General features: G+C 47.0%; 1 protein-coding gene across 1 annotated transcript in view; it reads left to right on the top strand.

Moving 5' to 3' along the window:
* The first annotated feature begins 290 nt into the window (after positions 1-290).
* The window catches only part of COL27A1 (collagen type XXVII alpha 1 chain), a 269,697-nt gene continuing 255,577 nt past the window's right edge, over positions 291-14,410 (top strand). Inside the window, exon 1 of the mRNA XM_044305696.1 lies at positions 291-609. Coding sequence (XP_044161631.1) covers positions 557-609 — 53 coding nt within the window. The 5' untranslated portion in view covers positions 291-556. The remainder of the gene's footprint in view (positions 610-14,410) is intronic.

Below are 14,410 nucleotides of genomic sequence, written 5' to 3'. Positions count from 1 at the left end.
ATCCAAGTGGAAAAGTAGGCGCCTGGAGTAATGCAGCACAAGAGGAGTTCTATTCTGCTGTTCCAAGCATGGAAACTTGTAATCATGGACAGTATGCTCTTGTACAGAAATACCCTGTTTGATGAATAAAAAAAAAACATTTCAAAGGGATAAAAAAAAAAAAAAAGTTCCTTTAAATTTGGATGAGAGAATGCAGGGTGCAGTGCTGGCCTGTGGCCGCTAGAGGGCAGCCGAGCGCAGAGGCTCCGCGTTATATCCAGCGCCTTTCTGGGAGCCTTCCTTTCCCTGTGTCTCGGGTCCAGCAGGGAGGAATCTCCGTGTGCCGGCTGCTCAGGGGCCCCCTAAAGTAAGAAGAGGGGGCGCACAGAGACCCGCCAGGGGCCAGGCTGCCATGGGTCCCCGCTCACCCCAGTCCTGCCCACTGCCTCCCTCCCAAGCTACATGCCGGGTCCCCGGGGGGTGAGTGGCACTTGCACCAGTCCGGTGCCCACAGCGGGACGTGATGCTCTCACTCCGATGGACGTAAAGCCCCGACCGAGAGAATGAAGTAACCGTGATGGAGCCGGTATCTGACCCGGGCTCCAGAATCCGAGCAGCCGCTTCCAGGGGGTGAGTACGGGAGGAAGGGGCTCCGGGGCGGGGGAGGCAGAAGTGGGGGCCCCGAGGGTGGCCCCTTATGGCTGCATGACATGTATGTGTAGGGTCCGATGGGTGGGTGCATGGGGCCCCTATACTGAGTGCACTGACAGGGTCCCTGGTACAGAATGCATGGGACCCCCTATACTGAGTGCACACAGGGTCCCTGGTACAGTACAGTATACATGGGACCCCCTATACTGAGTGCACACAGGGTCCCTGGTACAGAATGCATGGGACCCCCTATACTGAGTGCACTGACAGGGTCCCTGGTACAGTACAGTATGCATGGGACCCCCTATACTGAGTGCACACAGGGTCCCTGCTACAGTACAGTATACATGGGACCCCCTATACTGAGTGCACACAGGGTCCCTGCTACAGTACAGTATACATGGGACCCCCTATACTGAGTGCACACAGGGTCCCTGCTACAGTACAGTATACATGGGACCCCCTATACTGAGTGCACTGACAGGGTCCCTGGTACAGTATGCATGGGACCCCCTATACTGAGTGCACACAGGGTCCCTGGTACAGTACAATATACATGGGACCCCCTATACTGAGTGCACTGACAGGGTCCCTGGTACAGTACAGTATGCATGGGACCCCCTATACTGAGTTCACTGACAGGGTCCCTGGTACAGTACAGTATGCATGGGACCCCCTATACTGAGTGCACTGACAGGGTCCCTGGTACAGTATGCATGGGACCCCCTATACTGAGTGCACTGACAGGGTCCCTGGTACAGTACAGTATACATGGGACCCCCTATACTGAGTGCACACAGGGTCCCTGGTACAGTACAGTATGCATGGGACCCCCTATACTGAGTGCACACAGGGTCCCTGGTACAGTACAGTATACATGGGACCCCCTATACTGAGTGCACTGACAGGGTCCCTGGTACAGTACAGTATACATGGGACCCCCTATACTGAGTGCACACAGGGTCCCTGGTACAGTACAGTATACATGGGACCCCCTATACTGAGTGCACTGACAGGGTCCCTGGTACAGTACAGTATGCATGGGACCCTCTATACTGAATGCACACAGGGTCCCTGGTACAGTACAGTATGCATGGAACCCCCTATACTGAGTGCACACAGGGTCCCTGGTACAGTACAGTATACATGGGACCCCCTATACTGAGTGCACACAGGGTCCCTGGTACAGTACAGTATGCATGGGACCCCCTATACTGAGTGCACACAGGGTCCCTGGTACAGTATACATGGGACCCCCTATACTGAGTGCACTGACAGGGTCCCTGGTACAGTACAGTATGCATGGGACCCCCTATACTAAATGCACTCACAGGGTCCCTGGTACAGTACAGTATACATGGGACCCCCTATACTGAGGGCACACAGGGTCCCTGGTACAGTGCAATATGCATGGGACCCCCTATACTGAATGCACTCACAGGGTCCCTTGTACAGTACAATATGCACGGGACCCCCTATACTGATTGCACTGACAGGGTCCCTGGTACAGTATGCATGGGACCCCCTATACTGAATGTACTCATAGGGTCCCTGGTACAGAATGCATGGGACCCCCTATACTGAGTGCACACAGGGTCCTTAGTACAGTACAATATGCACGGGACCCCCTATACTGAGTGTATAGTGTAGGTGGGTGCATAAGACCCCTTGCTGAATTCACACACAGGGTCCCCTGTAATCTGCTTCGGACCCCTTATTTCATGCTCACGTTGATCTCTTGCACTACTAGAGTATAGGTCATGTCCCTGGCAGACGGCGCTCAGTGTACTGTATGCAGTGTGTATGGGATCCTTTACCGTCTGCACCCATTGGGACCCCTGTATAGTGTAGGTGGGCGCATAGGACCCCTTTACTGACACACAGGGTCCCTGGTACAATATGCACGGCACCCCTGCCTGAATGCACAGTGCCTATAGGGTCTGATTGACACCAATGTATAGTGTAGGTGGGGGCATAGGACCCCCTATACTGAATACACACACGGGGTCCTCGGTACAGTGGGTGCAATATGCATAGGATTCCTGCTGAACGCACCCCGTGGATCGCTTGCACTAATATATAATGTATGTAATGTTCCTAACAGACTGCACTCATGTGTGCGATGTGCAGTGTGTATGGGATCCGTCACCGTGTGCACCCATTGGGACCCCCGTATATATATAGGTGTCTGCATGAGATCCCTTAGAGAATTTCATTGCTCGTCCTCTGAGTTGATAAGGGGCCGTGCATCATTGCTTGGACAGTGTATGCCCCAGTGAAGGCTGCTATGGGGCCCCTGGTACAGTGCAATGTATGGGGCCCCTCCCTCTTCCAAAGTGGATGGCATTACTGAATGCAAGCATAATGTGTATGGATGAGCTCATTTCCAATGTGAGTAAAAGAGGAAAGTTGTGGTGACTGAGTGTGCACTCAGAAGGGAGTGAAGTGTCCTGCACAGCTAGCCCCCCAGGCTGCAGACGTCTATATGCAGCACTATGTATGTGCCGACCTGTCCTGCACAGCTAGCCCCCCAGGCTGCAGACGTCTATATGCAGCACTATGTATGTGCCAACCTATCCTGTACAGCTAGCCCCCCAGGCTGCAGACGTCTATATGCAGCACTATGTATGTGCCGACCTGTCCTGCACAGCTAGCCCCCCAGGCTGCAGACGTCTATATGCAGCACTATGTATGTGCCGACCTGTCCTGCACAGCTAGCCCCCCAGGCTGCAGACGTCTATATGCAGCACTATGTATGTGCCGACCTGTCCTGCACAGCTAGCCCCCCAGGCTGCAGACGTCTATATGCAGCACTATGTATGTGCCGACCTGTCCTGCACAGCTAGCCCCCCAGGCTGCAGACGTCTATATGCAGCAGTATGTATGTGCCGACATGTCCTGTACAGCTAGCCCCCCAGGCTGCAGACGTCTATATGCAGCACTATGTATGTGCCGACCTGTCCTGCACAGCTAGCCCCCCAGGCTGCAGACGTCTATATGCAGCACTATGTATGTGCCGACCTGTCCTGCACAGCTAGCCCCCCAGGCTGCAGACGTCTATATGCAGCACTATGTATGTGCCGACCTGTCCTGCACAGCTAGCCCCCCAGGCTGCAGACGTCTATATGCAGCACTATGTATGTGCCGACCTGTCCTGCACAGCTAGCCCCCCAGGCTGCAGACGTCTATATGCAGCACTATGTATGTGCCAACCTGTCCTGCACAGCTAGCCCTCCAGGCTGCAGACGTCTATATGCAGCACTATGTATGTGCCGACCTGTCCTGCACAGCTAGCCCCCCAGGCTGCAGACGTCTATATGCAGCACTATGTATGTGCCGACCTGTCCTGTACAGCTAGCCCCCAGGATGCAGACGTCTATATGCAGCACTATGTATGTGCCGTCCCATAAAGCTTTGAACTCCATAATCACTTCTGTAGGGAGAGGGATTAAAGTTTTACTCAACCAAGCGCAAGTTAAAGTGATCCTCATGGCCGGCTTTTCCCAGGGGATATCCTTGATATTGTTGAGTTTGGTCATTTACTTTCGGGTTCTTATAATTAGCCAACAATTAGTTCCCTGTGGGTGAGATTAACACTGCGGATCGAGCCCGTGTGAACGATGCTCTAATCCCAGGCAGATTACCCCACGTGAAAACGGTTGATCCTTATTACAGTACAGTAAGGGACCGGGATAAACTCTCGCTCCCCCCCATTGTGGTTTCCTGGTTAATGCCGAGCATTATCGGGTATAGACGGTCAAGTGCCGGAGAAGGAGACGGCTCATCCATGAGATTTACTTTTTGGCTGCCTCAGCAGAATTTGGGATACTTTTTTGTATTAAGCTGCTAGTATTTGTATATCCGTTTATCCTGTGTGTATATATAGGATGTATACAGTAGTATATCAGTCTATCCCATATATATACCCGTATGTATAGGATGTATACAGTAGTATATCAGTCTATCCCATATATATACCCGTGTATGTATAGGATGTATACAGTAGTATATCAGTCTATCCCATATATATACCCGTGTATATATAGGATGTATACAGTAGTATATCAGTCTATCCCATATATATACCCGTATGTATAGGATGTATACAGTAGTATATCAGTCTATCCCATATATATATACCCGTATGTATAGGATGTATACAGTAGTATATCAGTCTATCCCATATATATACCCGTATGTATAGGATGTATACAGTAGTATATCAGTCTATCCCATATATATACCCGTATGTATAGGATGTATACAGTAGTATATCAGTCTATCCCATATATATACCCGTATGTATAGGATGTATACAGTAGTATATCAGTTTATCCCGTCGGCCCAAAAAAGTCGCCAAACCAAAAATATTTTGTTGGACCACCTTTAGCTGTGAATCCGGCACGCATTCGCTGTGGCACTGTTTCGAGAAGCTTCTACAATGTCACAAGCTTTATTTCCATCCAGTGTTGCATTCATTGTTCACCAAGATCTTGCATTGATGATGGTGGAGTCTGACCGCTGCGCAAAGCCTTCTCCAGCACATCCCAAAGATTCTCAATGGGGTGAAGGTCTGGACTCTGTGGTGGCCAATCCATGTGTGACAATGATGTCTCGTGCTCCCTGAAACGCTCTTTCACAATTTGAGCCCGATGAATCCTGGCATTGTAATCTTGGAATATGCCCGTGCCACCAGGGAAGAAAAAAATCCACTGATGGAATAACCTGGTCACTCAGTATGTTCAGGTGGTCGCTGACCTCATTCTTGGAGCACATACTGTCGCTGAACCTAGACCTGACCAACTGCAGCAACCCCAGATCATAGCACTGCCCCACAGGCTGGTACAGTAGGCACTAGGCATGATGGGGCATCACTTCATCTGCCTCTCTTCTTACCCTGATGCGCCCATTACTCTGGAACAGGGTAAATCTGGACCCATCAGACCACATCACATTCTTCCATTGCTCCAGAGTCCAATCTTTATGCTTCCCAGCAAATTGAAGCCTTTTTACTGGTTTTCCTCACTGATTAGTGGTTTTCTTACGGCTACACAGCTGTTCAGTCCCAATCCCTTGAGTTCCCTTCGCATTGTGCGTGTGGAAATGCTCTTACTTTCACTATTGAACATAGCCCTGAGTTCTACTGTTGTTTTTCTTCGATTTGATTTCACCAAACGTTGAAGTGATCGCCGATCACCATCATTCAGGATTTTTCCCGCCACATTTCTTCCTCGAATACGATGGGTCCCCACTATCCTTCCGGTTATTAATAATGCCTTGGACAGTTCTTAACCCAATTTTAGTAGTTTCTGCAATCTCCTTAGATGTTTTCTCTGCTTGATGCATGCCAATGATTTGACCCTCCTCAAACAGACTAACATCTTTTCCACGACCATGAGATGTGTCTTTCGACATGGTTGTTTATGAATTGAGAAGCAACTTATTGCACCAGTTGGGGTTAAATTACTTATTGCCAGCTGAAAGATAATCGCCCATACAGTAATTATCCAATAGGAGGCTCAGAACTATTTGCTTGGTTAAATCCAGGCGGCGAAATTTTTTTTGGACAGGCAGTGTATATACCCGTATATATAAGATGTATACAGTAGTATATCAGTCCATATATTATATATATACCCCCATATACAGTACAGACCAAAAGTTTGGACACACCTTCTCATTCAAAGAGTTTTCTTTATTTTCATGACTATGAAAATTGTAGATTCACACTGAAGGCATCAAAACTATGAATTAACACATGTGGAATTATATACATAACAAAAAAGTGTAAAACAACTGAAAATATGTCATATTCTAGGTTCTTCAAAGTAGCCAGCTTTTGCTTTGATTACTGCTTTGCACACTCTTGGCATTCTCTTGATGAGCTTCAAGAGGTAGTCACCTGAAATGGTCTTCCAACAGTCTTGAAGGAGTTCCCAGAGATGCTTAGCACTTGTTGGCCCTTTTGCCTTCACTCTGCGGTCCAGCTCACCCCAAACCATCTCGATTGGGTTCAGGTCTGGTGACTGTGGAGGCCAGGTCATCTGACACAGTACCCCATCACTCTCCTTCATGGTCAAATAGCCCTTACACAGCCTGGAGGTGTGTTTGGGGTCATTGTCCTGTTGAAAAATAAATGATGGTCCAACTAAACACAAACTGGATGGAATAGCATGCCGCTGCAAGATGCTGTGGTAGCCATGCTGGTTCAGTATGCCTTCAATTTTGAATAAATCCCCAACAGTGTCACCAGCAAAGCACCCCCACACCATCACACCTCCTCCTCCATGCTTCACGGTGGGAACCAGGCATGTAGAGTCCATCCGTTCACCTTTTCTGCGTCACACAAAGACACGGTGGTTGGAACCAAAGATCTCAAATTTGTACTCATCAGACCAAAGCACAGATTTCCACTGGTCTAATGTCCATTCCTTGTGTTCTTTAGCCCAAACAAGTCTCTTCTGCTTGTTGCCTGTCCTTAGCAGTGGTTTCCTAGCAGATATTCTACCATGAAGGCCTGATTCACAGTGTCTCCTCTTAACAGTTGTTCTAGAGATGTGTCTGCTGCTAGAACTCTGTGTGGCATTGACCTGGTCTCTAATCTGAGCTGCTGTTAACCTGCGATTTCTGAGGCTGGTGACTCGGATGAACTTATCCTCCGCAGCAGAGGTGACTCTTGGTCTTCCTTTCCTGGGGCGGTCCGCATGTGAGCCAGTTTCTTTGTAGCGCTTGATGGTTTTGTGACTGCACTTGGGGACACTTTCAAAGTTTTCCCAATTTTTCAGCTGACTGACCTTCATTTCTTAAAGTAATGATGGCCACTCGTTTTTCTTTACTTAGCTGCTTTTTTCTTGCCATAATACAAATTCTAACAGTCTATTCAGTAGGACTATCAGCTGTGTATCCACCTGACTTCTCCACAACGCAACTGATGGTCCCAACCCCATTTATAAGGCAAGAAATCCCACTTATTAAACCTGACAGGGCACACCTGTGAAGTGAAAACCATTCCAGGTGACTACCTCTTGAAGCTCATCAAGAGAATGCCAAGAGTGTGCAAAGCAGTAATCAAAGCAAAAGGTGGCTACTTTGAAGAACCTACAATATGACATATTTTCAGTTGTTTCATACTTTTTTGTTATGTATATAATTCCACATGTGTTAATTCATAGTTTTGATGCCTTCAGTGTAGATCTACAATTTTCATAGTCATGAAAATAAAGAAAACTCTTTGAATGAGAAGGTGTGTCCAAACTTTTGGTCTGTACTGTAGTTGTATATCAGTCCGTCCTATATATATAGGATATGTATATAGTTGTATATCAGTCCGTCCTGTATATATAGGGTGTATATAGTTGTATATTAGTCCGTCCTGTATATATAGGATATGTGTATAATTGTATAGCGATGCTCCATATAAACATAATAGCTAAACATAGTGTATACCATAGGATGTGTATATATTTGCAGCACGCACGCCTTCGGAGCCCGACACTGCGAGGTTTATTCGCTATATTTGGTGAATTTTTGAACAGTCGGGTATGAGAAGAAGCATTAGCTTTCAGCACGGGATGAGCTCAGCTATAAATTCATGCAATTCGAGGTGAAGCCAGGGTAAATGACATGTGTATTACTTAAAGGAGAACAGTTAAACCTTAAATTGCACCCCAGGCCGTGCTCCAGGGGCCCGTCTTAGCCCAACAGACATGACTGCAGCGAGAAAGGATCAGTCACTCAACACTTTCCCCGGATGACGCCTTAATCCCTGCAATATATGTCAATGGCAGGATCTGGAAGTGACAGGAGGTCTAAGGAATAGCAGAGCGGGATGGGCAGTGTCACAGAGCGCTGCTCTGAAGCTCATCAACTGTCTCTCAGCCCTTAAATATAATAACAGTTGCATGTGGCCACCGCCACAATACAAGTTAGATGTAGCAGAGCTCCATTGGTAATTTGACTCTTTGGCTTTTATATCAGTCCATCCTGTATATATAGGATATGTCTATAGTTGTATATGAGTCCGTCCTGTATATATAGGACATGTATATAGTTGTAGATCAGTCCGTCCTGTATATATAGGACATGTCTATAGTTGTAGATCAGTCCGTCCTGTATATATAGGACATGTCTATAGTTGTAGATCAGTCCGTCCTGTATATATAGGACATGTCTATAGTTGTAGATCAGTCCGTCCTGTATATATAGGACATGTCTATAGTTGTAGATCAGTCCGTCCTGTATATATAGGATATGTATATAGTTGTAGATCAGTCCGTCCTGTATATATAGGACATGTCTATAGTTGTAGATCAGTCCGTCCTGTATATATAGGATATGTATATAGTTGTATATCAGTCCGTCCTGTATATATAGGACATGTCTATAGTTGTATATCAGTCCGTCCTGTATATATAGGATATGTCTATAGTTCTGCTGAATCTAGGTAGAGGTCAGATCTAGATCGCACACACCTGGATTGGGGGGGGAGGGGGATCTCACATCCTGAAATGCGCCAGGCACACCCTTGCCCCTACCTGCACTAACCCCTTTGCACCTACAGGGTGAGGATTAACCCTTTAGTGTGGTATGTTGCCAGTCCAGGTCATGTCATTCATTCTTGGTGTAGTATAAACAGTGCATCGTCTTGTACTGCCACCCCCAACAGTCTAGGCATGTGTAGAGCTCAGCGTCGGCAGGTTCTCCCAGTCCCTGGTGGCATGCTGGGACTTGTAGTTCAGTATTATCACCACAGGCAAAGCGTGGCCTGTAATGATAAGTCCTTTAGCTTTGCATCAGTTGGTGACGGCGGTTGGACAGCGCTGTAGTAAAGCTGACAGCCAAGTGAAATTTTTGAAGTCTAATGTCTGTGGGGCCTGGCTGCTGGCCTTTAACCTGTCTGATCCTTGCTTGCACACAAATTATAGAGCTCCACAGCACAACTCGGACTGTTACCCACACCGCACCACGACTCGTTCCGTAATCTGTTTTCGGATGGAGCTGAATACGGTCTATCAGCCATAGAGCTTGCAATTTGCCGCTTCTTTTCATACTGCCATAGAGTTCCAGGCGTTAAATATTGATGACTTGTCCTCAGGATAGCTCATCAATATCAGATCGGCAGGGGGTCCGACACCCCGCACCCCCTCCGATCAGCTGTTAAAAGGGGCTGCAGTGACTTGGTGTGGGCTGCAGCCTCTTCCATGGCCCCATTGGTCTTTGTACAGCTCAGTTCCAGTCAAGTGAATGGGAGTAAGCTCCAATACCAAGCACTATACAATATGGGTGATCAATTCCTGGAAAACCCCTTTAAATAATACGCTTCTGTGTGCCAGCTGCCACCACTAGTGGGAGCTAATTGCATATGGATTCATCCTGCTAGTTTGTGGTTTTAAAACTTTTTAATACTGATGACCTATCCTCTGGACACATTCTATCGTCCGGGACCCCCGCCGATCAGCTGTTTGAGAATGAGGAGTGCTGCGGCCTTCTCACAGCTTACCCTAGGCCGCTGGCATCACTTTCTCACTCCCATTCAAGTGAATGGAGCTGAGTTGCAATACCAAGCACTGCTACTATAATATATTACAATATACGGTACTAGGTACTGGAGCGCCACGGTCTCCTCAAACAGCCGATCCAATACTGATAACCTATCCTGAGGGTAGGTCATCAGTATAAAAAAAAAATCTGAAAACCCCTTTAAAGGAGTTTTCCATATTTCTGATATTGATGGTCTATCATCCAGGGGGTCCCACATGCCCACCGATCAGCTGTTCCCTGAAGCCGCCAGAGCCAGAAGCTCAGCTCCCATTCACCTGACCTGTAGGAAGCTGTAAGACATACGGCGCTGTTTGTGGTAAGCAGCTGTAGGGGGCCTGACGCTGGTTGAAGCACTGTAGATCCTTCATTAGCTGTCCGGGCAGCGTGCCAAGCATTGAACCTCCCGGATCTGACTTAGGCCTCATGCACACGACAGTATTTTTTTGCGGTCCGCAAAAAAGGGGTTCCGTGATCAGTGTCCGTTTTTGTTTCTGTGTGTCTTCCTCTATTTTTGGAGGATCTCCAAACATGAAGGAAAGTAAAAAAAATCTAAGTTTAGTTTGCCATGCAAATGATAGGAAAAAAACGGACGCGTGGGCGCGGATGACAATCTTGTGTGCCTCCGTGTTTTTTCACTGACCCATTGACATGAATGGGTCCGCGAACCGTTGTCCGTGAAAAAAATAGGACAGGTCATATTTTTTTCACGGACTGGAAACACTGATCACGGACGCGGATGACAAACGGTGCATTAGCCAAGTTTTCCACAGACCCATTGAAAGTCAATGGGTCTGCAGAAAATCACGGAAAACAGAACAACGGACACGGGACACAACAACGGTCGTGTGCATGAGGCCTTAGTCTAAGGTTTTCAAAGTCCCAGAAATTCCCTTTGAACTCACGGTATGGTATCTAGGCCACTGGATTCTATCGCTATAGAAAGTTAGACTGGTGTGTGAATGCGGACGTATTCTTCAGAGTGCATGTGCCGGTGCCTTCGAGGGATGCTTTACCCCTATGACCAGCATAGATTCCTTTTCGATGATATGAATCTAGCTCCTGCTCCCGCGTTTACCGATTGGTCTTTTATGCTCCATTGTTTTGTCGTGGATCTAATTCTACGTTATTTAGTCCTTTTTCCGTCCCGAGGACCCATGGAATGTGTGTTTCTGGCTCAGGCTGTGACTTGTCAATGTATAGCGCATTCAGTGTTATACGTAATAGCTGTGTGAACCTATAGAGCGGCCTGTGCGTTCTCGTAGGCTATCCCCCCCCCCCTCCCACGTTATCTCACTGACCGTCCGAAAAGGATACAATGGACGTCGTTGATGAAGGCCGGGCATGCTGCCAAACTGTCCTCTTTTGCATTGTATGCATATTTTTTGTGCATTCCTCCTAATTGCACCACATTAGCCCCTGCCCGTTATTAATGGCGGTGAGCGCCCCTGGTTGTTCCAAACATATATAAAGAGCTGCGCCGCCCACAAAATGCGCCTTACTTCTTTATTTTCATGCACATTTCATAACACTCATTCGGTCGACAGGTATCCTCCGCGATCTCCACTATGCACATGCAGCTTAGCATGCATGTGTTCTGAAAGTGGAGAGGTGATTTAAGCTGATTGCTTAAAGGGCATCTGTCAGCAGTTTTGTACCTATGAAACTGGCTGACCTGTTACATGTGCACTTGGCAGCTGAAGACATCTGTGTTGGTCCCATGTTCATATGTGCCCACATTGCTGAGAAAAATTATGTTTTAATATATGCAAATGAGCGTCTAGGAGCAACGGGGGCGTCGCCGTTACACCTAGAGGCTCTGCTCTCTCTGCAACTGCTGAGCCCTATTCACTTTCATTGACGGGACCAGGTGTGATGACATTTACACTGCCTGGTCCTGTCAAAGTGCAGAGGGTGCGGCGGCTTCAGAGAGAGCAGAGCCTCTAGGTGTAACGGCAACGCCCCCGTTGCTCCTAGAGGCTAATTTGCATATATTAAAACTTGATTTTTCTCAGCAATGAGGGCACATATGAACATCGCACCAACACAGATGGGCTCCACAGCCGTGTCCATGCGCCAAGGGTAGGTCATCAATGTTAGATTATGGTGGTCCATACTCAGGACTCCCACTTATCAGCAGAACAATGGGACACAACAGATACTGGAGCAGCATGGCCCCTGCAGATCCGTATACTGCAGCGCCTCAGCGGATCGGTTGGGGGGTCTGCAGTTTGACCCCCACTAATCACACATTGATGGCTTATCCCAAATCTTGCTAATAGAAGAGTTCTCATTTAATACTTCTATTGAAGCCCCCCTCCAAAAGATGGATGTAATGTGCGACTCCCTTGGAATCAGTAAACGCTGATTCATTACGGTTTAGCTGAAGCAGCCAAAAAATTAGAAACCATAAAATAATAAACAGATGTTTTAAGCCATTGCTTTCATGTAAATCTACTTCACCTATAAAGCTCTAATAATAAATGAAAGAGCGACTCCTGCTGTTGAGGACTCAGCACAACCCTGTATTACATGGCCACTCATCTGAGTTACATCCTGTATTATACTCCAGAGCTGAATTCACTATTCTGCTGGTGCAGTCACTGTGTACATACATTACATTACTTATCCTGTTCTGATCCTGAGTTACAGCCTGTATTAGACTCCAGAGCTGCACTCACTATTCTGCTGGTAGAATCAATGTGTACATACATTACATTACTTATCCTGAGTTACATCCTGTCTTATACTCCAGAGCTGTACTCACTATTCTGCTGGTGCAGTCACTGTGTACATACATTACTTATCCTGTCTTATACTCCAGAGCTGCACTCACTATTCTGCTGGTGGAGTCACTGTGTACATACCGGTACATTACATTACTTATCCTGTACTGATCCTGAGTTACATCCTGTCTTATACTCCAGAGCTGCACTCACTATTCTGCTGGTGGAGTCACTGTGTACATACCGGTACATTACATTACTTATCCTGTACTGATCCTGAGTTACATCCTGTATTATACTCCAGAGCTGCACTCACTATTCTGCTGGTAGAATCAATGTGTAAATACATTACTTTTCCTGTACTGATCCTGAGTTACATCCTGTATTATACTCCAGAGCTGCACTCACTATTCTGCTGGTAGAGTCACTGTCTACTTACATTGTATTACTTATCCTGTACTGATCCTGAATTGCATCCTTTATTATACTCAAGAGCTTCACTCACTATTCTGCTGGTGGAGTCACTGTGTACATGCATTACTTATCCTGTACTGATCCTGAGTTAGATCCTGTATTATACTCCAGAGCTGCACTCACAATTCTTCTGGTTAGCATTGGAAACCATCGACAAGCCAGTAAGGAATACTGGGGGATTTCAGCTCTAAAGTTTGCAGGATTATGAATGCATCACCGGATTATAACCCAGGCTAGAACTCCGGATCATTGCATAATAGTTTTACTATGTATGGTTTTCAGGATTATTTTTGCTGGAATAGAAACCAGCTCTTAATTTACCAAGTTCCTGGTGGGTTTGTGCCAAGCTCCTACTTATACATATCAGCCACTCTATACAAGCAGAGTAGAAGTGTAAAGCAAGAGGGATATTGTCACATACTGAACCTCAAATGTGGATTTCAGTCTCCCAGAATCTACTCCACTCAACTTGGTAGTATGCCACCGCTACATCTGGCAAACCTGCAAATCTTGTAGACCATAGGCAGGCATCCACCTGTGGAAGCTGCCTCCGCCATGTATGCACACAGCTTCTCCATGAAATATAACGTTCAGCGCTGAACTACCAAAGTGTCCCGGCCTTCAGATGCCCCTCTTGGAGGGCCACTCTATACCCCATGCTGCCTCATATAATATCCTGCACCAGCATATATTGTTCCACTGGAATAGGGGCCTGGAGGTGGTGGTTCAAGATTTCATTTAGACTTGAACTTTACCCAGCTTGAGCTTTTAGGACTACCATACATGTGCTTTGAGGTTGGTTCACCAATAGATGGAGCTAAGTGGGGCACAAGCATGTAAATTAAATAATCCATTCAATAAAGGTCCATAAAAGCCTTGAGAAGTCTATTTCAAGATGAACACGGGCAAGGCTACCTATCAAGCATGTACTGATGGAAGCTGCCTCCACCATGTATGCGCGCATCTCCTCCATGAAATATAATGTTGCTAATCGGCGAACCACCAAAGTGTCCCAACCTGCAGGTGCCCCTCTTGGAAGGACA

This window comes from Bufo gargarizans, chromosome 9, assembly GCF_014858855.1.
Source record: "Bufo gargarizans isolate SCDJY-AF-19 chromosome 9, ASM1485885v1, whole genome shotgun sequence".
Lineage (NCBI taxonomy): Eukaryota > Metazoa > Chordata > Amphibia > Anura > Bufonidae > Bufo > Bufo gargarizans.
The sequence above is the reverse complement of the archived record's forward strand: the minus strand, read 5'-3'. Positions and strand labels throughout refer to the sequence as shown.